The sequence below is a fragment of the Somniosus microcephalus genome, chromosome 4 (assembly GCF_052327205.1).
Source record: "Somniosus microcephalus isolate GS21.2 chromosome 4, FLI_Smic_1.0, whole genome shotgun sequence".
Classification (NCBI taxonomy): Eukaryota; Metazoa; Chordata; class Chondrichthyes; order Squaliformes; family Somniosidae; genus Somniosus; species Somniosus microcephalus.
In genome coordinates this window covers 337595033-337621195 of record NC_140990.1, presented here as the reverse complement: position 1 = coordinate 337621195, position 26163 = coordinate 337595033, and the positions used below count along the sequence as shown (strand labels likewise).

Sequence of the window (26163 nt, the reverse complement as noted above, 5' to 3'; positions counted from 1 at the left end):
GCATCTGCCATGCTTCTGCCCAATCGCCCAACCTGGGCCATTGCATACTTTAAGAGAAATTGGATAAATATTTGAAGCTGAGGAAGGTACAGAGCGAAAGAGTGAAAACAAGGAAGTGGGATTGTTTTTTTGGATTGTTCTGGCAAAGAGCCAGCATAGGTGTAATGGGCCAAGTGTCCTCATTCTGTGCTGTAAGCTTCTATGATTCTATTGTATCAGAGAATTTACTGTGCTTGGGACACAATAAGATGATTGTGTTGGCTTTTATTTCCAATCAGTGGGTGATAGTCCATTAGAACATATTTTTAGAGCTATATTTTAGTTCTATGTTCTCCTTAAATCAATTTGAAGTGTGCTTTTTTAGCCTTTGTTATGTGTTATCAAACTACTTGGTAATTTAACTTGTTTTTTAATGGTGTATAGAGAAAAAAAGAATGGGAAATACTCACATCACTCTGCAACTCATAGGCCTTCTTTGCCTGGATCACATCGTTCTGGTCTGGCAGACAGGTCCACTGGTGCAGGTAATGTCTGTAGTCAATGTCGCTGACCAGGGTTTGGCATTTCTTGGCCAACAGGATGCCCAGCATGTCGACTGGAACGTTGTACTTGGTTTTACTTTTCTGAAAGTCCTTCTTGTACTCCCTGTCACTCTGAATCTTGGCTACGTGTATGGACCAGACCATTTTGGGGTCATCGTGAACGTCACGGCATCCAACGTGGTGGCCAAGCTGCTTGCGGTAGGCTGTTTTGTATTTGTACTGGTTACAAGAAAGAAGAATAGCTGTTATGCGCACCACAAATCGCAAATCTCACAACCGACAGTGTTAAGATTAGCTACTGGTGAAGCTATGCCTTTGATGTTACCTTTGTTAACATTCAGTGTTAAGAATGACATCAATATGTAGAATCTGACTTCTCTGGGCTTTAATTCCTCAATTCTTTAAAAGTGGCTCCTCTCCTGCTACTGATGTATGTGAAGATTGACCTCTGTGCAGCAATTTATTTTTAAAACATAAACAAATAAAGTTCTGATGCCATTATTTTTTAAGTAACTGGGGATATGCAATATTAATGGGCCAGAATTTGGTGTCAAAATAACGGCACGGCTAATGGCGCTCGCCGTTATTTATGGGTAAATGGCACAACAACTTCAGGCGAGGAGCAGGTGCACGGCTAAAGGTGACTATCCGAAAGTTGCTGTCCAAGTTGCTCCGCTCCACCATTAGCTTCACCAAAACAGCCCTCAGCCTCCCCGTTTCCATCAGCAACTTGCTGCATTTGCCCAATTATTGCCCACTAAACTGAGCAGACTTGTCGTTGCAAGCCTAAGTATCCTTTTAACAACATGATAAGGGTTAATGACTGTAAATTAATCTCTCTGGCACCGAAAATTAACTACTGCAAGTACGGATCTCATTCCTTCAGGTTCTGAATTTTTTGGGAGATTTAAAAAATGACAAATTATTTTTTAAAAATGTCTTACATTTCCTTTCTGTCTCTTTTTTCTCTCTCGCTTAATCCAGTTTTCTTTCCCTTTATTTCTCTTTCTGTACCTGATTTGACATTGAATTCACCCGCTTTAATTCACCCTCCTTCTCAGCCCTTCTGCTATTTATTTCCTTAAACCTTAAGGCCTAAAAATTTGGTTGCTTTGCACCTCCCGTTAGTGCCCGAAGAGGACGTTAACAGGGCGCAAAGCAGCGAGTGCCCGGGCGCGGCGCCGCCAATGCCTCCTGCGAAATTCAGCGGGAGGTTAGCGGCAGTGGTAACCGTTAGCGCCCCGCGGCGCTGCACCACCGGCGTTGACGTCATTGCCGTGCGCAGCGCCCCGGCCGCGATCTTCGGTAGCGCCCCCTGACGGGGTCGGGGGGGGTACCTACCTGCGGCTGGGGTGGCACAAATGAAAGCGGAGGTGCCGGGTCGGTCGTTTTTGCCGCCGGTCGCCTGCCAGCACCTGTCCCCTCTGCCATCCCCGGCCTCCTCAGCAGCCCCCTCGCGGGGTGCCGGCTGTGCTCCGTGAGCCCGGCACTCCGATCCCTGGTGGCCCAGCTGGGCCCCGGGTCGCACTGCGCTAGGCCCCTCCCCTTTAATAAGGGGAGGAAGGCCTACAGTAACGTGGTGTGACGTGTAGTGCCCCAGCGAAGTTAGTGCCCCAAAGGGGGCGCGACCCAATTTTTTTCCCCCTAAATCTCATTGGTTAAGGAGATACCCTGTTGGTTGTCCTGTCCACTCAAGTCCCAGATACCCGTTTCCCTCACTGCACCATTAACAGCTCACACTTTCAGCAACTTTGTGGGCAATTTTTGTTTGCGCTGAAGGTGCAGGGACAAGTGTAACAAATGGCGGATGCTTTTAGATACCCTGTCACAGCAACATCTGGCCCAGTAAGTTATGGATGGAAAAATTACTTTAATCAACATCAGACTTGAGTAATGCTCTCAGATTTTAATAGCGTCAGATAACTGCATGAGCAGACTTACATCACTAGCAATGTCTCTGGTAGCTTTTGCAGCCTTGATTGAGATGGCATCATTTCTTAGGTCATACCCTTTCTTCTTAGCTTCTTCCCAAGCAAGTTTATATAATTTCTATGTGGCATAAAAGAGAAATAATGGAACGTCAGTGGAATATTAAAGCACATCCAGCGAGCCATTGTGAACCTAATGATCTCCCAGCCAGGCCTCCACTCACCGCTCACCTCCACTGAGCCCACACCCACTACGCTCCACCCCCCCTCCACCGAGCCCACACTCTCCGCAGCCCAGCCCCCTCACCAAGTTCACACTCACCCCCCACCGAGCTCACGCTCTCCGCCCCACCGAGCTCACACTCACCCCCACCGAGTTCACACTCACCTCCCCACCGAGTTCACACTCACCTCCCCACCGAGCTCACACTCACCCCCCACCGAGCTCACACTCACCCCCCACCGAGCTCACACTCACCCCCCACCGAGCTCACACTCACCCCCCACTGAGCTCACACTCACCCCCCACTGAGCTCACACTCTCCGCCCCGAGCTCACACTCTCCGCCCCACTGAGCTCACACTCACCCCCACCGAGCTCACACTCTCCGCCCCACCGAGCTCACACTCACCCCCCCACCGAGCTCACACTCTCCGCCCCACCGAGCTCACACTCACCCCCCCACCGAGCTCACACTCACCCCCACCGAGCTCACACTCTCCGCCGCACCGAGCTCACACTCACCCCCCACCGAGCTCACACTCACCCCCCATGAGCTCACACTCACCCCCCCACCGAGCACACACTCTCCCCCCCACCGAGCTCACACTCACCCCCCACCGAGCTCACACTCACCCCACACCGTGCTCACACTCACCCCCCACTGAGCTCACACTCACCCCCCCCACCGAGCTCACACTCTCCCCCCACCGAGCTCACACTCTCCGCCCCACCGAGCTCACACTCACCCCCCCACCGAGCTCACACTCACCCCCACCGATCTCACACTCACCCCCCCACCGAGCTCACACTCACCCCCCCCCCAACCTCCCACCCCACACCGTGTTAAAATCAGGGCTTATATCTTTTTCATTGCATTTTCACATTTATTGTAACGTTTTATTTAAGCCAAGTTGAAACTGATAAATCAATAGCACCAAGTGCGATTATTGCAGCAATTACAAAACTTTGCCGCTGCTCTCAAGATCATGCTCTCAATCTGTGTACTCTAATTTCAATTACAAATCAATCTACCAAACAATCTACATCAACAGGAATGGAGAACGTTGTAAAATCAAGTTTGGCAAAAAAAAATCTCAACCGCGCCCACTTTCAGTAGAGAAGATCTGTTCCTGACTCTTCGCAATAATATTGGCAAGAAGAGGCAGCGTCATATCAGTAATACTGTGGCAGCACAGAAATTAAAACAAAGATGGCAGTGGAAGCTCAGGCCCTACAAGATCTTTGTGATGACTATGGTTAAGTCCTCTGTGCTTCCCCAGTGACCCAGTTTGATCTATTGCTGAGCCACACAAACCAGAAAGTACCAGGTTTAAACTCTGGTCCGTGGTGAGTTAGCTGATCTAAGCTGGGGTTTATAAGGTGGGATGGCCTCAAAATATCTCTAGGTTAAGGAGGGGAAATATCAGCCTGGGTTTCTCTCTTGATTACTATCTAGTGACCCCACTGGCAATTGTATCGCTAGACAAGTAATAGGCTCAACTGTACAAACAAATACTGTTGGAATACATTTACATTTTCCACCAACAAACAGGGCACTCCGACCATTTTTGTTTGTTGAAATCTTTGTTGAGGCGTCACATCTAATGGATTAAGAACGCCTTGCAGGAGGCTTCTTATCCTTAAAAGGTGTATTGGTTGTGACCTCAGCCTCCACAATTAAACAAAAAACATACGCCTAGGTTTTACCGCAATAGTTACAAATCACACTCTTGTTCCCTCTACACAGATGCGGCCGGACCTGCTGTGATTTCCAGCAAAAAAAATGTTTTTCATACAGACCCCAGCATCTGCAATGTTTGACCCCTTGTGACCCCACCTCATTGCTCTTTGATGTAATGTTTTCCTGACTGACCTGTTTGGACACCATTTACACCTTTGATTGCTGTGATTATCTCTCTGCCGAGGTGTGATAAATGGCAGTTAGAAAGATTACCTGTAAACATCTGACATTATTCTCTGACTATCTAAGCTGTGTCTTTATGCATCTCTCCACTTCACCTGACGAAGGAGCAGCGCTCCGAAAGCTTGTGATTTCAAATAAAGCTGTTGGACTATAACCTGGTGTTGTGTGATTTCTTACATTTGTCCACCCCAGTCCAACACCGGCATCTCCACACAAAAATGGTAATTAGACAATGAACCCGAGGAAGAAAAATGGCAATCACGGCGATTGTGTGCTACTCACTAATTGCCAAAGGGATATTGTATATTTCTTACCGAACTGATGTTGACAGAATTCTGTTTAGACAGTACCATCTCGGGTGTATCATGCGGAAGGTGAATTAAGAGCTTGTCCTTCTCCCAAGCACTGCGGTACAGGTGCTAAAGGCAGGGGTAAGAATGGATCCATTTATCACTTCAATAATAATCTAGCAAAAATCTAATGCTTGTTTAACAAGTGCAACAAACTCTATACACAGCCGGCAGCATAGATTGAAAAGAGAGATATATATTTAATGCATGATAACGAATATAACTTTCAGTACATGTTGGTTTATACGGGCCAAATACACCGAGTGTTGAAAGAAAATGTCACAAGTGAATTACTCCTTAAATGTAGAAAATGAGTGTTGAAGATTTTAGATTGGCTTTTACCGTATTATCAGGAACATGCAATTTTCAGAACAGTGCTTTTTACAAGATGGAATGTGGTTATAACACACAAACAACAAATCAGCCAATCAGAATTTGCTTATGAGAGTGCTGCTCAATCACCTTCTAATGAGCTAACAAGGCTCTTGGAAAGTAAAAGATCCATCTGTGACTAAGCAAACCTGTGCAGACTGGAGCAGAGAACACACCATTCTGAGGAAGTCCCGCATGATCTAAGGGAGCACTGAATTAGCCTCTTCAGGGAAACGAGCATATATATGACCAACAAATAGAGGCTACATCTGGCTTGGGAAGCAATAGCAAAGCAACAGCAACTGTTGCATTTCGAATTCCAAAGAAGGTATCGGACTAGAGAACTGCTACCGTGAGCAGAGAGTCTTACTGTAACCTTTTCTACTATTTTCTATGAACATCAGCACCCAATGTTGACCTCTGCAATAAACAGTGGCACTGGTGCAAGGCTTCCTAACCATTTACTGATTGAAGTGTTCCTTGTGACATTGTAAAGGAAACAAAGAACATTAATAAAAAGTCTAAATGGATATTATATTGAACGTCTTGGCTTTCATGTCCTATCAATATATCAAATTAACTATTCACAGAGCAGCTGAAATGCTTTCATTACTTTGAGTGGTACATTATGAAAATCAGACAAGCAGTGAAGATCAATATGCATTAACCGCATAATGTACAGATGTGCCTGCAAGGTGCATCTGAGAGTCAGATATGTGTAAATAGCTGTTTGTACAAAGAGATGTGGATGTAGCATTAGTTCAGCTAGCATTTTTCTCCAATGACATAGACTATGCACAGCATACTTATATTGTCACTGTACAATGTAATCACAATGAATGTTGATTTTTGTTAACCTTGCAAGAGAAACTGGCCTGCAACAGTTGGAGGAGGATCCATAATGAAGGTGGTGCCTGCCAATACCATGACCTTATCCCAAATAAGACAACCTTGATAGGGAGGTTGCAGAGGGGACGGGAGAAGGTGAAATCAAGATGTGTGTATAATTCTGAGGGCCTGTCTTCAATTCTGTGGATTTTAAACAAATGTCTGTAGCCAGTACTTGTGGTTCAAAAGTAAAATATTCAAGTGCACCAGGTATCTGAAAGATTGACTCATATCCGTTAAAGGGCATGGATCTAATAATTGTATTCACTGATAGGATTGTACCATATGGGTTCTGTAATCATATGACAATGGTCCACTTTAAGAATTTGCTAACCAGCAGTGGAGGATTTTGCTACAGAACATATTTCTCTGTCAAAAAGAAAAATATTCAGCAATTGGTTAACATTAATATTACTGTCTTTAAAAGATCCATACTAAATCAACATAAGCAGCCAATGGCAAACCCTTGCTCTGAATATAATGCTAGTTTTACGTGCATTTTGTTGCTGCGCAGTAAAGAAAAACACAACAACACTTACACCACTCAGTTGGTTCGCGTTGGTTTTAGCCAGCACTATGCTAGGCAGGTCAGCAATGCTGGTGAACTTGATCTTATCAGGAGGCTGACGGTAGAGCCGCTCGCTGAGGATCTCCTGGGCTTTCTGTACTTTCTTAACATCGAGAGAGCCATCGGGCAACCATCCACAGCCACGGATCCATTCCAAATCAGACTTGTACAGCCACTGCAAGAGACAAGAGCAAATCATCAAATCACAGCTAATAAAGCAAATACTTACCTATCTAGATTTCCTTTGATATTAACTAATGTCATGAATCTCACCATTCATGTAGAAATCACTCGAGAGAACACTGGGCGGCCAGCTGGTGGCGCTGTCCAAGGAGTATAAATACTCGGGCGTGGGCCCAGCTTGCTCAGGATGTTTTTGTAACCAGGAACTAGTGATGTAACTAGAATCTCATGGTTGTGAAACAGTTGATTAAAGCCTTGTTTTATACTCACACCAAGTGCTTAGTAGTTATCTTACGTCAACTAACATGATCAGAACATATTCAGAATATTGTTGTACAATCCAATATTATTAACAGAACTTTTTGTGCCACCTCAGTGTTATAACATTGAGAGGGAAAAATTGGGTTGCTTTGCGCCTCCTGTTAGCGCCATCAATTTCCGTCGCGGGGGTGCTAATTTTTCCAGGGCGCTAAAAGTAGCACCCCAGCGAAGTTAGCACCCACAAAGGGGGCGCGACTCAATTTTTAGCCCTGAATGTCTAAGCTTTAGTTACTGCGGTTTCCAACCATCATTCAAAATTTCATGGGCCGGGCACGAACGAAACCACTTTTTCACCAGCAAAGCCTATAACCATAGAGAAAGATAAATAACTATCGTCAGATACAATAATGTTGAAAATAGGGATATAACAGCATGATGTAAATTTGGTAAAGCGACCACAATGATAGTCGGGTTCAATGTAAAAATACAAAAAGGGTAATGAAAAGTCAAAGATATGGGTGCTGGAGCAGAACCAGGTAAAGTGCCATGAGTCAAGGGATCTGGCTCACATAAATGCAGTAGAAGAGTTAGGAAACAGGGCCACAGTTCAGCAGTGGGGAATCTTCAAACGGGAGATAGAGGACAAAAATAGGTACATGCCTGTTAGGCAAAAAGGGGGATGCAGTTCTGTAGATAAATAGAGAGATTGAAATGAGCCTGAAACATCATTAAAGAAAATCATGAGAAAAATGTAAAGTGTGGTGAGAAGTTAACAAGAGAGATTAGAAGGACTAAAGGAGATTATGAGAAAAGGTTAGCATAATATAAAAGGAAGTAGTAAGGGCTTTTATAAGTATGTAAAGGAAGGAGAAGTTAGAACCACTCAGGGTTGAAAGGGAAGTCTAATTATGGAGGATGAAGGTATGGCAGAGATATTAAACAAATATTTTTGGGGGCGATTTTAACCATACCTGCCCATCTACCCAAAGCTGGCGAGGTCCTTTTTAACATATGCACATCAGGTTCTGATGACATCATTGGAACCTCAGTGCAATTGTAATTCGGCAGGCTGAGCAAGAAGTGGCAGTGAGTTTCCCGACAGGCCAACCAAGCGAGGAAGAGGATCAGGGCCAGAAGAGTGCCAAGAAGGTAAGTTTTTTTTTTTAACCTTCCTGATAGGGCCAGGAGATTCAAGACCCACAAGTAAAGCTTAGGACTCCCCTGGTGCGGACTCTCAACCCTCCCCCACTCCGCCCCCACCCCACCCCCCACTCCCCGGCTTGCATGATCCCCGTGGGATGCCCCAGCTGTTAAAATACCCCGGGCCTCATTTCTGGAGTTTCTAAATCACCACACCAAAAACTGGCCTAGAGTTAAAAATCGGGCCAAATGTGTCAGTTTAGACAATGGTGGAAGTAAAGATGCAGCTGTGCTAGAGAAGGATGTGGGTGAATTGTTAAATATAACTATAGAAATGGATTTGGTTCTGAAAAAATTAGCAGAACTCAAATGGATAATAAAAGCCCTGTCCACAATCTTTCAATTCTCCTTAGACATGGAAATGGTTCTGTGGGACTGGGCAATAGCCAATGTAACATTTCTATTCACAAAGACAGAGAAGGATTGACTAGGTAACTATGGACCAGTTAATCTAATGTCAACTTTGAGCAAACTCTTAGAATCTATAATAATTACAGATAAAATTAATGAGTATTTAGAAATACGTGGGTTAATCAAAGACAGCCAGCATGTGTTTATTAAAGGCAAGTTGTGTTTGACAAATTTTATAGAGTTCTTTTTTAAAGCAGTGACCAATTGAATAAAGAGAATGAAGCAGATATCATGTAAATACATTTACAGAAGACATTCAATAATGTATCTCAGGGGAGGTTTGTTACAAAAGTTCAGGCATATGATATAAGTAGAAATGTAGCAGCCTGGCAGGAAAGTTGGTTGACAGACGGGAAACAAAGGATTAGGGTAAATCGGTGTTGATCGGACTGGGGAAGGATTGGAAGTGGTGCTCCCCAGCGGTGAGTGTTGGGTCCACTTTTGTTCTCAGTATATATAAATGATTTGGACTTGAGCATAAGGTGCATGATATCCAAGTGGGCTATGATAAAAAAAAAGTAGTGGATTTGGCAAACAGTGAGGAGGACTGTAAAAGATTTCAGGAGGAAATGGGAAGGCTACTGGAATGGGCAGGTGGGTGGCAGATGCAATTTAATGGAGAATTATGAGACAATCCCTTTAGAGGCATAGAGTGCGTACATCATAGACTCACTAGGATAATGCCAGGGATCGGAAACTATAGTTATAAGGGCAGATGTGAGATGTTGGGACTATTTCCACTGGAGCAAAGAAGGCTAAGAGGAGATTTTATATAGGCTCTGATAGGGTGGATAAGGTGAGACTATTTCCTCTGGTTGAGGAGTCAGCGATGAGGGGTCAATTTAAAATTGTCACTAAGAAAGTGAGGAGACAGATTAGGAAAATGTCTTTACTCAGAGGGTTGTTGAGCATGGAATGCTTTGCCACAAGAAATGGCTGAGGTAGAGACATAGAAACATTGAAGATAGGAGCAGGAATAGGCCATTCGGCCCCTCGAGCCTGCTCCGCCATTCAATGCGATCATGGCTGATCATCCAAATTCAGTACCCTGTCCCTACTTTCTCCCCATATCCTTTGATCCCCTTAGCCTTAAGAAATATATCCAACTCCTTCTTGAATATATTTAATGGATTGGCCTCAACTGTCTTATGTGGTAGAGAATTCCACAGGTTCACCACTCTCTGGGTGAAGAAATTCCTCCTCATCTCTGTCCTAAATGGCTTACCCCTTATCCTTAGACTGTGACCCCTGGCTCTGGACTCCCCGACCATCGGGAACATCCTTCCTGCATCTAGTCTGTCCAGTCCTGTCAGAATTTTATAAGTTTCAATGGGATCCCCTCTCATTCTTCTAAACTCTAGCGAATATAAGCCTAATCAACCCAATCTCTCTTCATACGTCATTCCTGCCATCCCAGGTATCAGTCTGGTGAATCTTCGCTGCACTCCCTCCATGGCAAGAACATCCTTCCTCAGATAAGGTGACCAAAACTGCACACAATACTCAAGGTGTGGTCTCACCAAGGCCCTGTACAACTGCAGCAAGACATCCTTGCTCCTGTACTCGAATCCTCTCGCTATGAAGGCCAGCATACCATTTGCCTTCTTAACCGCATGCTGCACCTGCATGCTTACCTTCAGTGACTGGTGCACAAGGACACCCAGGTCTTGTTGCACTTCCCCTTCTCCCAATCTATTGCCATTCAGATAATAATCTGCCTTCCTGTTTTTGCCACCAAAGTGGATAACCTCGCATTTATCCACATTATATTGCATCTGCCATGCTTCTGCCCAATCGCCCAACCTGGGCCATTGCATACTTTAAGAGAAATTGGATAAATATTTGAAGCTGAGGAAGGTACAGAGCGAAAGAGTGAAAACAAGGAAGTGGGATTGTTTTTTTGGATTGTTCTGGCAAAGAGCCAGCATAGGTGTAATGGGCCAAGTGTCCTCATTCTGTGCTGTAAGCTTCTATGATTCTATTGTATCAGAGAATTTACTGTGCTTGGGACACAATAAGATGATTGTGTTGGCTTTTATTTCCAATCAGTGGGTGATAGTCCATTAGAACATATTTTTAGAGCTATATTTTAGTTCTATGTTCTCCTTAAATCAATTTGAAGTGTGCTTTTTTAGCCTTTGTTATGTGTTATCAAACTACTTGGTAATTTAACTTGTTTTTTAATGGTGTATAGAGAAAAAAAGAATGGGAAATACTCACATCACTCTGCAACTCATAGGCCTTCTTTGCCTGGATCACATCGTTCTGGTCTGGCAGACAGGTCCACTGGTGCAGGTAATGTCTGTAGTCAATGTCGCTGACCAGGGTTTGGCATTTCTTGGCCAACAGGATGCCCAGCATGTCGACTGGAACGTTGTACTTGGTTTTACTTTTCTCAAAGTCCTTCTTGTACTCCCTGTCACTCTGAATCTTGGCTACGTGCATGGACCAGACCATTTTGGGATCATCGTGAATGTCACGGCATCCAACGTGGTGGCCAAGCTGCTTGCGGTAGGCTGTTTTGTATTTGTACTGGTTACAAGAAAGAAGAATAGCTGTTATGCGCACCACAAGTCGCAAATCTCACAACCGACAGTGTTAAGATTAGCTACTGGTGAAGCTATGCCTTTGATGTTACCTTTGTTAACATTCAGTGTTAAGAATGACATCAATATGTAGAATCTGACTTCTCTGGGCTTTAATTCCTCAATTCTTTAAAAGTGGCTCCTCTCCTGCTACTGATGTATGTGAAGATTGACCTCTGTGCAGCAATTTATTTTTAAAACATAAACAAATAAAGTTCTGATGCCATTATTTTTTAAGTAACTGGGGATATGCAATATTAATGGGCCAGAATTTGGTGTCAAAATAACGGCACGGCTAATGGCGCTCGCCGTTATTTATGGGTAAATGGCACAACAACTTCAGGCGAGGAGCAGGTGCACGGCTAAAGGTGACTATCCGAAGGTTGCTGTCCAAGTTGCTCCGCTCCACCATTAGCTTCACCAAAACAGCCCTCAGCCTCCCCGTTTCCATCAGCAACTTGCTGCATTTGCCCAATTATTGCCCACTAAACTGAGCAGACTTGTCGTTGCAAGCCTAAGTATCCTTTTAACAACATGATAAGGGTTAATGACTGTAAATTAATCTCTCTGGCACCGAAAATTAACTACTGCAAGTACGGATCTCATTCCTTCAGGTTCTGAATTTTTTGGGAGATTTAAAAAATGACAAATTATTTTTTTAAAATTTCTTACATTTCCTTTCTGTCTCTTTTTTCTCTCTCGCTTAATCCAGTTTTCTTTCCCTTTATTTCTCTTTCTGTACCTGATTTGACATTGAATTCACCCGCTTTAATTCACCCTCCTTCTCAGCCCTTCTGCTATTTATTTCCTTAAACCTTAAGGCCTAAAAATTTGGTTGCTTTGCACCTCCCGTTAGTGCCCTAAGAGGACGTTAACAGGGCGCAAAGCAGCGAGTGCCCAGGCGCGGCGCCGCCAATGCCTCCTGCGAAATTCAGCGGGAAGTTAGCGGCAGTGGTAACCGTTAGCGCCCCGCGGCGCTGCACCACCGGCGTTGACGTCATTGCCGTGCGCAGCGCCCCGGCCGCGATCTTCGGTAGCGCCCCCTGACGGGGTCGGGGGGGGTACCTACCTGCGGCTGGGGTGGCACAAATGAAAGCGGAGGTGCCGGGTCGGTCGTTTTTGCCGCCGGTCGCCTGCCAGCACCTGTCCCCTCTGCCATCCCCGGCCTCCTCAGCAGCCCCCTCGCGGGGTGCCGGCTGTGCTCCGTGAGCCCGGCACTCCGATCCCTGGTGGCCCAGCTGGGCCCCGGGTCGCACTGCGCTAGGCCCCTCCCCTTTAATAAGGGGAGGAAGGCCTACAGTAACGTGGTGTGACGTGTAGTGCCCCAGCGAAGTTAGTGCCCCAAAGGGGGCGCGACCCAATTTTTTTCCCCCTAAATCTCATTGGTTAAGGAGATACCCTGTTGGTTGTCCTGTCCACTCAAGTCCCAGATACCCGTTTCCCTCGCTGACCAGGGTTTGGCATTTCTTGGCCAACAGGATGTCCGGCATGTCGACTGGAACGTTGTACTTGGTTTTACTTTTCTCAAAGTCCTTCTTGTACTCCCTGTCACTCTGAATCTTGGCTACGTGCATGGACCAGACCATTTTGGGATCATCGTGAATGTCACGGCATCCAACGTGGTGGCCAAGTTGCTTGCGGTAGGCTGCTTTGTATTTGTACTGATTGTGAGGGAAGAAGATAACTTTACCTTTACCCATTTTTATTGAACTAGCAACAGTGATTTTAACATCTGGCTTGCAAATAGAATTAACAACGTCCACGCTGGGTGCCGGACAATTCTTACCATGCTTGCAATATCTCTGGAGGCTTTTGCTGCCTTGATTGCAATGGCATCAACTCGCAGGTCATAACCTTTTCGCTTGTGTTCCTCCCATGCATTGTGGTACAGTTTCTAAATGGACAAAGACACACATGATTTAAATCAGTTTTTGCTTCTGATCAATTGGTAGAATCAAATCTCAATCTTCTTAGTCACAGAGGTTAATACCTGGCTGATGTTGGCAGAATTGCTTTTAGCCAGAATAATTTCGGGGGTGTCTGGCATAACATGAATCTTGGTTTTATCAGTATCCCAAGCTTCTGTGTATAAGCGCTGCAAAAAAGGAATGAGACAGAGGGTTATATTTTCTTAGCGTCAGTGCAACAACTTTGCTTTTTGTCAACGATCTGAGGACTCTGCAGATGTTTGGTGAACAGTTTGGTTAATGTTTCCTCATTGACTGACGGGAGAGAAATGCCACCCATGGGAGTCTAGAAGCAGGGGTCACAGTCTCAGAATAAGGGGTCGGCCATTTAGGAATGAGATTAGGAGAAATTTCTTCACTCAGAGGGTGGTGAATCTTTGGAATTCTCTACCCCAGAGGGCTGTGGAGGGTCATTCGTTGAATATATTCAAGACAGAGAGTGATAGATTTTTGAATATTAAGGGAATCAAGGGATATGGGGATAGTGCAGGAAAGTGGAGATGAGGTAGAAGATCAGCCATGATCTTATTGAATGGCAGAGCCGGCTCAAAGGGCCGAATGGCCTACTCCTGCTCCTATTTCTTATGTTCTTATGTTCATACTCTTCCAGAGTGCAATGTGCAATCCAATGTTCAAGAGTTGAAGTTTCAAGCTGAGAGGAAGGTGAAAGTCACTTGACAAGCGTTTGAGTATAACTATAATATATTAAACGTCATGGAATGGCATACTTACTTGCTGTGCCCTGATTTTGTCATGCCTGTGTGACACTAAATAACACCTCAGGTAATGTCTAGTTGACTTACTTTATAAAGGTTGGCTTGCTCATCTACTAGCATTACATTGCAGGACGTCCCAGCACTGGGTGGCATTGCTTCACCTCATCTCGCCATTTCCCAGTTGATCTGGACTTGACACTAGCCCTGATCCAACCCCCATCTTTCTTTGCAACTTGTCAATCAACCCCGACACTCCATCCCATCTTGTTCGCCACTGCAAACTCTAAAGCTTAGTGTGCTCTGTTGGCCTCTCTCTCTCTCTGTCCTGCTCCACTCTGCCCCACCTGCAGCTCTGTCTTATTCCTGGGCCCAGTTCCTCCCTGTCCTACTACTACTTTAAAAAAAATTACTAGGCCCTTTAGGCCCCTTTCTTTGATCTGCCCCATTCCCAGCTCTGTCTCACCCCCTTTCTCACAGCACCACTCCCTCCTAGACGCACTGAAAAATGTTTAAAACCCCATTCTTCACTCTCTGGTGAAGAAGGCCCAGCAGCGCCTATATTTCCTAAGGAGGCTGAAGGGATGTAACCTGTCACCCCTGATCCTCTCTAACTTTTACCGCTGCACAATAGAGAGCATCCTGACAAACTGTATCACAGTATGGTATGGCAGTTGTAGCTACTATGACCGGAAAGCCCTGCAGCGGGTAGTCAAAACTGCCCAACGCATTACCGGCACCCGGCTACCGACCATAGAGCACATATACCAGAAACGCTGTCTACGGAGGTCACGGTCCATCATCAAAGACCCTACCCACCCCAGCCACAGTCTGTTCGCCCTCCTGCCATCTGGGAGACGCTACAGATGCATTCGCACCCGAACGACCAGATTTAGGAACAGCTTCTTTCCCAGGGCTGTCATCCTACTGAACTCCACAAATAAACTCTAAAGCCTGCACATCTGCCAATGCACTTTATTATGGTTATGTTTATGTTAATGTATTACAAGCCAAATGTATGTTGAATGTTTAAATGTCTTAATCTAAATGTACACTCTCGGGAGCCGCAAGCCTACATTTCGTTGTACTGCACTTGTGCACTAACAATGACAATAAAAGTTGATTTGATTTGATTTGATTTGATTTGATTCCGTCCCATTTGTTGCTCTATCTTAGACCCGGCTCTACTCCATCTCAGCCTTGAATTTCCTCTTTTTTTTACTCTGCCAACCAAGTTTTCTCTTCTCAGCTCCTTCTGCTTCCATCCTGACATCCTGCTGTCTTTCTTTGGCCACCGTGGCCACTTAAAATTGTTTCTCTCCACCTGCTCAGTTGTCCTGGCCTGCCAATTTAGGCACTGCTGCAATTGAATTCATTTTGGGGCATAAGTATCATGATGCATCCCGATGGGACCTCTGCCGCCGACCCTACTAAAGTTTCCAGGGTCAAGGGAGGTACTTACAGATGAATAGCGGGCACCTGTGCCATTTTGGGTGCATCTTGGGAAGCTGCCCATTAAGGAAGATGCAAACTGGGGCACTGCTTGCCTTGCATGGGGAGGGTCTCAGGAAAGATGATGTTTTGGTTCCTCGCCGCCCCTTGACAAAAGGGCTAATAATACAATAAAAGCTCAAGCCCAGACACCCTCCTTGGGGTGGCTCCCACTTCTGCCATATTTGTGGCTAGTATGGTGGCTTTCACTGTGTGTGCACACTGCCAAGGAATACACTGAGTCATGATGAGGCTGGGGACATGGGAACTACTGATGTTGCTACCTCTAGCTCTACTCCTTGTAAGAGGCAGGTGGAGGGTACATCCTTTACGAGATCCTGTGGGATTTCAGAGAATTACATAGAACTTACAGCACAGAAACAGGCCATTCGGCCCAACTGGTCTATGCCAGTGTTTATGCTCCACACGAACCTCCTCCCACCTTACTTCATCTAACCCCATCAGTATATCCTTCTATTCCTTTCCCCCTCGTGTGCTTACCTGGCTGCCCCTTAAATGCTGCTCCAAACTAAGGCTGGAACCCGGCATATCTGGGTCCTGGTCTAATTTGCAGCCTTTCTGGCGTACCCTCATCAGAGTCATGGGGGTATATGTCAGAAGAGCCATTGATTTTTGACTTCTTTTGCTTATAAATATCGAAGTTACATTTCCTGAAATCTCACATGCATTGAAATTATGCTGTTGGATAATACTATCTGAAATTCTTAAAAAATATAGCAGTAGATTAGTGCCTCCATTAAAACAGCAGGCAACGAGATTTCAGAATAATGCATTAAGCCTTTTGTATAATTTAGCGCACAATTTCAAAGCCTTAATGTTAAAATTATATGCATATTCATTACTGTTATTACCATAAAGATTTTTAAAAATCAGTTTACTCTGAGAAATGAGCTGAAATGAAAAAAAATCTCTGCTTTTGTCAATAATCGAAGATACATAGATACATAGATACATAGAAGATAGGAGCAGGAGTAGGCCATTCGGCCCTTCGTGCCTGCTCCACCATTCGATGAGATCATGGCTGATCCTTTAATTCAGTATCCCGTCCCCGCCTTCTCTCCGTAACCCTTAACCCCTTTTGCCCGTAGAAATATATCTAATTCCCTCTTAAATATATTTAATGAGCTGGCGTACACTGCCCTCTGTGGCAATGAGTTCCACAGGTTCACCACTCTCTGAGTGAAGAAATTCCCCCTCATCTCTGTCCTAAATGGTTTAGCCCTTATCCTTAAATTATGTCCTCTAGTTCTGTTCTCACCCGCCAAGGGAAACATTCCTTCTGCATCCAGTCTGTCTAGACCTGTCAGAATTTTATACACTTCTATGAGGTCCCCTCTCAATCTTCTAAACTCCAGTGTGTACATCCCTAAACTACATAGTCTCTCCTCATAGGTCATTCCCGCCATTCCTGGTATCAGCCTGGTGAATCGCCGCTGCACCCCCTCCATGGCAAGAACATCCTTCCTCAGATGAGGCGACCAAAACTGTACACAGTACTCGAGGTGTGGTCTCACCAGTGCCCTGTACAGCTGCAGCAAGGTATCCCTGTTCCTGTATTCTAACCCTTTTGCTATGAAGGCCAGCATACCGTTTGCCTTCTTGACCGCCTGTTGCACCTGCATGCTCGCCTTCAGTGACTGGTGTACAAGAACACCCAGGTCTCTCTGTACTTCCCCCTCTCCCAATCTATTGCCATTTAAATAATAATTTGCCCTCCCGTTCCTGCACCCAAGGTGGATAACTTCGCACTTGTCCACATTATAGTGCATCTGCCATTTATCCGCCCAATCGCCCAGTCTGTCCAAATCGCTCTGGAGCTTCCTGGTCTCTTCCTCTGAGCCCACCCCCCCTCCTAGTTTAGTGTCGTCTGCAAATTTGGAAATGCTGCATCCGACTCCCTGATCCAGGTCATTAATGTAAATTGTGAACAGCTGGGGGCCCAGGACAGATCCCTGTGGTACCCCACTTGTTACTGCCTGCCATTCAGAAAATGAGCCGTTTATTCCAACTCTCTGTTTTCTATCTGACAGCCAGTTCCCTATCCACGCCAAAACTTTCCCCTTTATCCCATGAGCCTCAATTTTCCATGCTAATCTTTTATGTGGGACCTTATCGAAGGCCTTTTGGAAGTCCAGGTACACCACATCTACTGGCTCTCCCCCATCTATTCTACCAGTTACTCCCTCAAAAAATTCCAATAGATTAGTCAAGCACGATTTACCCTTTGTAAATCCATGTTGACTCTGTCCTATCCTGTCCCCATTTGCTAAGTGCTCCGCTATTTCATCCTTAATGATGGACTCCAGCATTTTGCCCACAACTGATGTAAGGCTTACAGGTCTGTAATTACCTGCTTTTTCCCTACCCCCCTTTTTGAATAGTGGGGTAACGTTAGCTACCCTCCAATCCATCGGCACTGTTCCCGAGTCTAATGAATTCTGAAAAATCATCCTTAGTGCATCCGCTATCTCTAGGGCCACCTCCTTCAGTACCCTAGGATGCATGTTATCAGGCCCTGGGGATTTGTCCACCTTCAATCCCTTTAGCTTCCTTAACACCATATCCTTAGAGATATTGATTTGCGTCAGTTCCTCCTTTGCCAATGTCCCTATTTTTCCCGATATCCCAGGGAGGTTTTTTGTGTCTTCCTTCGTAAAGACTGACCCAAAGTATGCATTTAGTTGATCTGCCATTTCCTTATTTCCCATTATATATTCCCCCGTATCTGACTGCAATGGACCAACTTTGGTTTTCACCAGTCTTTTCCTTTTGATATACTTATAAAAGCTTTTGGAGTTAGTTTTTATATTTTCCGCCAGCTTGTTTTCGTAAGCTATTTTGCCCCTCTTGATTATGCCCTTTGCCCTCCTTTGCTCTATCTTAAACTGTTCCCAATCTTCTGCTCTGGCGCTTTTTTTGGCTATTTTATACGCCCTATCTTTGGATTTTATGCTGTCTCTAATTTCCCCTGTTATCCACGGTTGAGTCACCTTTTTAGATTTCCTTTTATGCCAGATTGGTATAAACAATTTTTGCAATTTTGTCATTCTATCTTTAAATGTTTGCCATTGTTTATCTACCTCCAGTCCTCCCAGGAACGTTGTCCAATCAGACCTACTCAGTTCCCGTCTCATGGCATCATAATTCCCCTTGTTTAAATTCAGGACCTTAGTCTCTGAGTCAATTTCTTCGCTCTCCATTTCGAGTGAGAAATCGATCATGTTATGATCGCTCTGACCCAAGGGTCCCCGTACAACAAGATTACTGATTAGTCCCTTCTCATTGCACAGTACCCAGTCCAATATAGCCTGTTCCCGAGTTGGTTCCTCGACATATTGATCCAGATAACCATCCCTCAAACACTCAAGGAATTCCTCCTCCTCATTATTTTTACTGATTAGGCTAGTCCAATCTATATGTAAGTTAAAGTCACCTATGATGACAGCTGTGCTCTTATTGCACGCTTCTCTAATTTCCCTCGTGATGCCCTCCCTAACCTCTATTTTACTATTTGGAGGCCTATATACCACTCCTATTAATGTTTTTCGCCCCTCGCTATTTCTTAGCTCCACCCATATAGATTCTGTATTAACTGAGTTAATATCCTTCCTTTCAATTGCATTTATCCCCTCTTTTACTAGCAATGCTACCCCTCCTCCCTTTCTTTTTTGTCGATCCTTCCTAAATACTGAATACCCCTGTATGTTAAGCTCCCAGCCCTGCTCACCCTGCAACCATGTTTCCGTAATCCCAATTAGGTCATAATTATTAACCTCTATTTCCACAGCTAATTCATCTACCTTGTTCCTGATGCTTCTCGCATTAAGGTATAAAACCCTCAGGCTTTTTTTATGCTCACATTTTTTATGAATTAGTTTGGCCCTTTGTTTTTTGTTCCTCACCCTTTTATCATTTATTTCTGTCTGCCTTTCACTTTCCTCTATTTCACTACATAGGTTTCTAGCCCCCTGCCATACTAGTTTAAATGCTCCCGAACTGCTTTATCAAAAATTACCCCGAGAACATCAGTTCCATCTCTGCACAGGTGTAGACCGTCCCTTTTGTATAGGTCACACCTACCATGTTACTTACTTTATTGAGATTCTGGGCATTGTGCTTGGCTAAAACCAGCTCAGGAGAATCAAGAATGCTTGTAAATGAAAACTTGTTAGGGGGCTGACGATAATTCTTTTCGCTCAGGATCTCTCCAGCTTTCTTAGCCTTCACAACGTCCAACGAACCATCAGGACTCCATCCAATACCACGAAGCCATTCCAAATCTGATTTGTACGCCAACTGAGGTCACAAAAATTGTTTTTGTTTAGGACGGTGAGGAGAAACAAACATACGGGCAGTTGAAGGAAAACTAGGCACACATTTAAACCTGAGCGAGTTCAAACTGCATGTGCTGAGTGTGCAGTCTAAAGTAACCTCAACTGTGCTAGGAATAAGTGTCAGTCTTGTAACAATTAGTCTCTTTGGTTTCTAACAGTGCAAGAAATTTTTCATACTTTATTTCAATAGTTGATACATCACAAAAGGCCAAAAATTACTGCTGGCAATATTAGCAGCTGTGACTATTTCTATGTCCATTATTTTAATGGAGTGTAAGAACATTTCAATCTGACAATCAAAGTTATGGCTTGCAACTCAATCCCTTTATTGTGTTCAACCAAATCTTTGCCACATGCAATATCTCTAAGCAGTAGACATACAGAGAAATAATCTATATTACCACATATTTCCCTTGGGTAGAGACGTAACCTTTGTCGATCATTTCAATTCTGACTCTCTCGACAAATTGTTAAGGATAGCTCAGGATCTTTATAGATCTCTAGTCACGCACACTGGCTTTACTGATTTACTATGTGTTATTGTGAACAAGACCCCCAGAAATGAGAAAGTTCCTACAAACTTCCAGATGGTGGGCATTGGAGAGGGTGCAGAGGAGGTTCAGCAGGATGTTACCAGGGCTGGAGCGCTTCAGCTATGAAGAGAGACTGGGCAGATTGGGTTTGTTTTCCTTGGAGCAGAGGAGGCTGAGGGGGGACATGATTGAGGTGTACAAAATTATGAGGCGCATAGATAGGATGGATGCTGAGGAGCTTTTTCCCTTAGTAGAGGGGTCAATAACTAGGGGGCATAGATTCAAGGTAAAGGGCGGGAGGTTTAGAGGGGATTTGAGAAAGAACTTTTTCACCCAGAGGGTGGTTGGAGTCTGGAACTCACTGCCTGAAAGGGTTGTGGAGGCAGGAACCCTCACAACATTTAAGAAGCATTTGGATGAGCACTTGAAATGCCACAGCATACAAGGCTACGGACCAAATGCTGGAATATGGGATTAGATTAGACAGGGCTTGATGGCCGGCGCGGACACGATGGGCCGAAGGGCCTCTATCCGTGCTGTATAACTCTATGACTCTATGGTCAATATGTATATCATCTTGGCATGTAACTAATCAGCTTGTCCCTATTGTCCCACTTCCTGTCTCAAGATTGTCTTGGCTATCTTGTTTCACAATGTGGTGACAAAAAGAAGTCAACAGGCTTAGATCACACATCCTGCACTTCCAGCAGAAGCTAAACAGCACAGTCAGCTAAATTATTTCTTGACATATTATACCCTAAGGCATCCTGGGAATGAACAACTTTAACCATTTCATTATTTCTAGCTACAGTACAATCCATAAGCCATTTATAAGTAAAAAGAAAGCAAAAACCTCAATCATACAAGATTAAAACAAATCCTAATTCTACCTATGTATTTGGGTATCTAGGGTATCTTACAGGAGGCATTAACCTGATCAGAATAAGCAGGTTAACACTTGCGTTAAAAGAAGCAGATAGAAGAGCATCAAATTAACATTTTAAGCATTCGTTCAATAATCTCACCAAATGCAATTTGTACCCATGTAAGAATCATAACAAAGGTTTATAAGATGATGAAGGGAATAGATTGTGTTTGAGTTGACAGTTTGTTCCAATTAAATAGGTTAGGGAGGACCGGGAAGGCACACTTTTAAGTTGTACAAGTCCAGATCTAGGTTAGATGTCAGGAGGTGGTTCTTTTCCCAGAGAATGGTGGACCTCTGGAACAGGCTGCCGCCTCGTGCGGTGGACACAGATTCGCTGAGTTCCTTCAAGTGAGAGCTGGACCTGTTTCTGGCTGGGGCAGCGATCACCTCATTCAAAAGTTAGGTGCTGCTACAATTATCAGGGCCAGAGCGATTTCATGATGAAGTGTGCAGAACTAAAAGCTAGGAATCGATTCCGGCTGAGATAATGAAACAAACTACTGTACCAACACGCACACGGCCTTTTAAATAATAAAGTAAGAAATGCCTATCTTCTTGATTAAGGAAGAATAGGCGGACATGCCCAAAAGACATGATGAAGGAGCAATAGCTTTAACTGGAACTAAAACTGTAACTTGCATTTCTCTCATAACTTTTACATTGATGGAGGTAAGTTTATCACCCTGGAGATATAGAAAACACAATGCACATTTTAATAAATTCATGTATTAATATTAACACAACTGATATCTAGCATTACTAAAGCAGATTTGTGAATTTATCACCAATGAGAATACAATTTGGCACAAATCTTCACAATTCTATCTTTCGTACAATGGCCATTTGAACTAAATCCACACATTGTAAATCTTTCATTACAAAGAATGGTATTCCCCTAATTTTATGACCAACTTCTTAAGAATTTGAAATGGAATTTCCCATTTGCAGGAAGGTACTCACATCACTCTGCAACTCATAAGCCTTCTTTGCCTGGATCACATCGTTCTGGTCTGGCAGACAGGTCCACTGGTGCAGGTAACGTCTGTAGTCAACGTCACTGACCAGGGTTTGGCATTTCTTGGCCAATTGGATGTCCAGCATGTCGACTGGAATGTTGTACTTGGTCTTACTTTTCTCAAAGTTCTTCTTGTACTCCCTGTCGCTCTGAATCTTGGCTACGCGCATGGACCAGACCATTTTGGGATCATCCTGAATGCTACGGCATCCAACATGGTGGCCAAGCTGCTTGCGGTAGGCTGTTTTGTATTTGTACTAAAACAGAGATCAAGAAAACGACATTACATTCAGTCATCACGTTTAACTCGGTGTAACTATGGTTTGAAAATTCTAAGAAAGGGTACAGGTAGCGCCATTTTTAATATGCAATTCTCTGACTCAAAATAAACAGGTCCACTTACATCACTAGCAATATCTCTGGATGCTCTTGCTGCCTTGATTGAGATGGCGTCAGCATGCAAGTTGTGGCCCTTCTTCTTTGCCTCCTCCATAACAAGTTTGTACAGTTTCTATGGGGAAGAAATAATATTCTTAGTGCCAGATTCAAAACAAAACTGGATTCAATTTGCGTTCCTAATTTCTTCGTCAGCTGAAGTGCGGAGGGAAAAATCCGTAAGCTTTCTGGTGGCTGAAGGTGGAGATCCCATTCCACACTGCAGGGAAGAAGACATTGACATGGTTGCAGTGGGCACTGCTGGCACCTGCACAGGTGCTTCAGTGGTGCCCTTCTAAGGCAAAGCAGCCCATAACCGCTCCGCCATAGGTGCCCCACCACATGCTCAACCCCAGCCAAAGATCATAGAAGGAAAAGATCTTCAGCCCGGCCAGAATCCATTTGGATGACAAGGGAGGTAATCGACTACCTTCCTCTACAGAACCTCCGTGGCCTCAACGGAACTGACACCTGCTCTCAGCAAGGAATAGTTCTGCTAAGGGCTTATAAAGATGCACCAGACGGAATTCCCAGGACAATCCTGAAACTCCCTAGGATATGCCCAGTTGACGTAGAAGGGTGCACCCCACTAGAAAATTGCTGCAGCTAATAAATGGGGCAGAATCCCATTTCCATTGATTTCAGCTCCATTTTCCAACCCCAATTCAGAGATCCAGTCGGATTCCACCTTGGCCCAGATTGAAATTTTGGGGTCCGAGAATGTTCAGCTTCGATATTTTAATTACTCTGATGGGTGAGTTCAACATTTCTCATGGCCTCGAGGGTATCTGCACCGGCCTTGATATCTAGTTAAGATTTTGGTCATGTACTTCTAAAACAGAAATAGTAAATGGCTATGATCTATGTGCTAAGCTATTATTTTGTAGTTAACCTTTATAAATGCAGTATTTGTTATTTTTCTGATCTTTCCGACGGTGGCAGCTAGTTAGTCAAACCTATCTCTAAAGGTTTCAATTGGCTTCCAGATTCGAACTGGCTTGACTCATGAATACCCTCCAAACTGTTTTGGATTTCAATAGGCATCTTTTAAACTCAAAAGCAACTTTTTGTTTGAATGTGGCTAATCTCCTTCCTGGGCTTTTCTATAGCTTTTGAGACAACTGAATAAAATTTTGGAACATTTGTATCAGGTTAGGCCGGGTCCTAATTCTGACTGCAGCTGAGTTTTAAACTCTTCGGTCAAGATTTTTGACGTATTTCAGGTGGTTCCTGTTGTGCATGTAATATGTGTGCTACTTTGAACCTATGGACAGGACTGCACTACTTGTTGGGCGTAGTGATACGCAGTACCACTCCTGGCCATAGGGGTATAAATAGTACTGTGGGTACTGATCTCCCCTCAGTTCCCGCCTGTGGGCATGAAGTAAAGACCTACGTATAGTCCCTACCTCCAACCAGTAAAGACCTGTTTGAGTTATACGTTTAAGTCTTTGTGTTAATTGTTCAATACAATACACATACTTAACACTGGCGACGAGTCAGGTTCTTACCCTGCGGCAGTTGAAGAGAGGTTTCAAACATCACCACCCCACTAGAAGCGACAGGCTTTAGGACTCTGAAGCCTCCATCAGCGACTGAGCACTGGAGTGCAGCAAACACCCTGACAGCTTCCAGCGACTGACAGAAGTCTTTCTGCAGTTTCCTTGTTCAACCTAGGTGGTGGGGTAAGCCGTGCAGTGTTGGCTGCAAAGACAGGGCTGGGGAAGTTGGAGAAGATAAGGGCGATCGCAATCCCTGATAAGAGCCGCGGTGAAACGCGCGAGCGGGTGAGCCAGAGCCCGGGAGGGAGCGAGCAAGAGCCGCGCGAGCGGGTGAGCCAGAGGCCGGGAGCCGCTTCAAGTGCGAGGCGCAGCGCGGGCCAGCGATCGGAACCAAAGATAAGGGCCGCACTCGGACTGAAAGGCGCGGCGGCTGCAGAAGCTCAAGGTGCGAGAGCCGCGGTGCACAGCGCGGGCTATCGATCGCGGTGAAGATAAGGGCCGCACTCGGGGGCTGAAGGGAGAAGGCGTCGGGGGACGGGTGAAGACCGCCAAGCGCGGGAAAACCGCCATTTTGTGGGCGGAGGACGACGGCAAGAGCGGGAAGCCGCCATCTTTGATAACAAGTAAACAAAATAAAATCTGAGAAATTGCAAATCTACAATGCCTAAACACGGGAATATTAGCACTTTTGATAGTGACCTCGAAGATTGGGCCATATATGTTGAAAGAGTAAAAAATTATTGTAAGGCCAATAAAATTCGTGACCAAGATAAAGCTCTAACATTATTAAATTTAATGGGTGCGAAGACATACGGGCAATTGAAACACCTGTTATCACCAGATGAACCGGCGGATAAGACGTTCGATGAGATTGTTACTGTCCTGAAAGATCATCTAAACCCCACGCCGCTGATGCTAGCGGAACGATTTAAATTTTACGACAGAAGGCAGCTACAGCATGAAAGCAATGCTGAATATTTGCTGGAATTGCGTAAATTAGCGAAATATTGCCAGTTTCGAACGGGACTGACAGATGCACTACGAGACAAATTTGTGTGTGGTTTATTTAAACAGGATACACAAAAGCGACTGCTCGAGGAGAATGAGCTGACGCTTGAGAAGGCGGTCACTATGGCAGCAGCACACGAAGCCGCAGCGAGAGGCACGGCAGTAATGCAGCTACGGTCACCGGAGCTCAGTGCACACAAATTGGGTGTGAGTTCTGGCAAATGTTATCGTTGTGGAAAGACAACGCATGATCAGAACCAGTGTTGGTTTAAAAACCAAGAATGTAGAACTTGTGGTAGGCTTGGACATATAGCTAGAGTATGCAGGTCAGGGAAGAAGACCAGCAACAAGAAGTCACCGCAAGGGAAATACGCAAAGGTACACAAGGTGGCCGAACAGGAGTCCGATTCAGACGCAAGCAGTATTGAACTGGCTAGCTTAAGGGTACTCAACGTTGGTAAGGGTGCAGACCTCCAGACAATTTGGGTTACTCTTCAGATAGAAGGAGTCCAAGTAAAAATGGAATTGGACACTGGATCGGCATTGTCGGTCATGAATAAGAAAGATTACAGAAGGTTATTCCAACATATTCCCCTACAGGATACGGAGATTATATTGACAACCTACACGGGGCAGAGAGTGTACCCCATCGGGACAATAAAGGTTGCAGTGGCCAACAAGGGCGAAGGAAGTCAAATAATGGACTTATATGTGCTACCGGAGGGAGGTCCACCACTACTAGGCTGGGAGTGGTTTAGAAACATAAATATAGACTGGCATTC

General features: G+C 44.7%; 1 protein-coding gene across 20 annotated transcripts in view; it reads right to left on the bottom strand.

The window, feature by feature from the left end:
- neb (nebulin) overlaps positions 1-26163 on the bottom strand; it is a 347384-nt gene that overhangs the window by 146071 nt on the left and 175150 nt on the right. For all 20 annotated transcript variants that reach the window (XM_085986921.1, XM_085986920.1, XM_085986925.1 and 17 more), the window contains 10 exons: positions 22840-22947; positions 22382-22693; positions 19719-19922; positions 13425-13529; positions 13221-13328; positions 11070-11381; positions 6766-6969; positions 4931-5035; positions 2484-2591; positions 450-761 (listed from right to left, as the gene is read on the bottom strand). In XM_085986921.1, the coding sequence (XP_085843047.1) occupies positions 450-761; positions 2484-2591; positions 4931-5035; positions 6766-6969; positions 11070-11381; positions 13221-13328; positions 13425-13529; positions 19719-19922; positions 22382-22693; positions 22840-22947 (1878 nt within the window). The remainder of the gene's footprint in view (positions 1-449; positions 762-2483; positions 2592-4930; positions 5036-6765; positions 6970-11069; positions 11382-13220; positions 13329-13424; positions 13530-19718; positions 19923-22381; positions 22694-22839; positions 22948-26163) is intronic.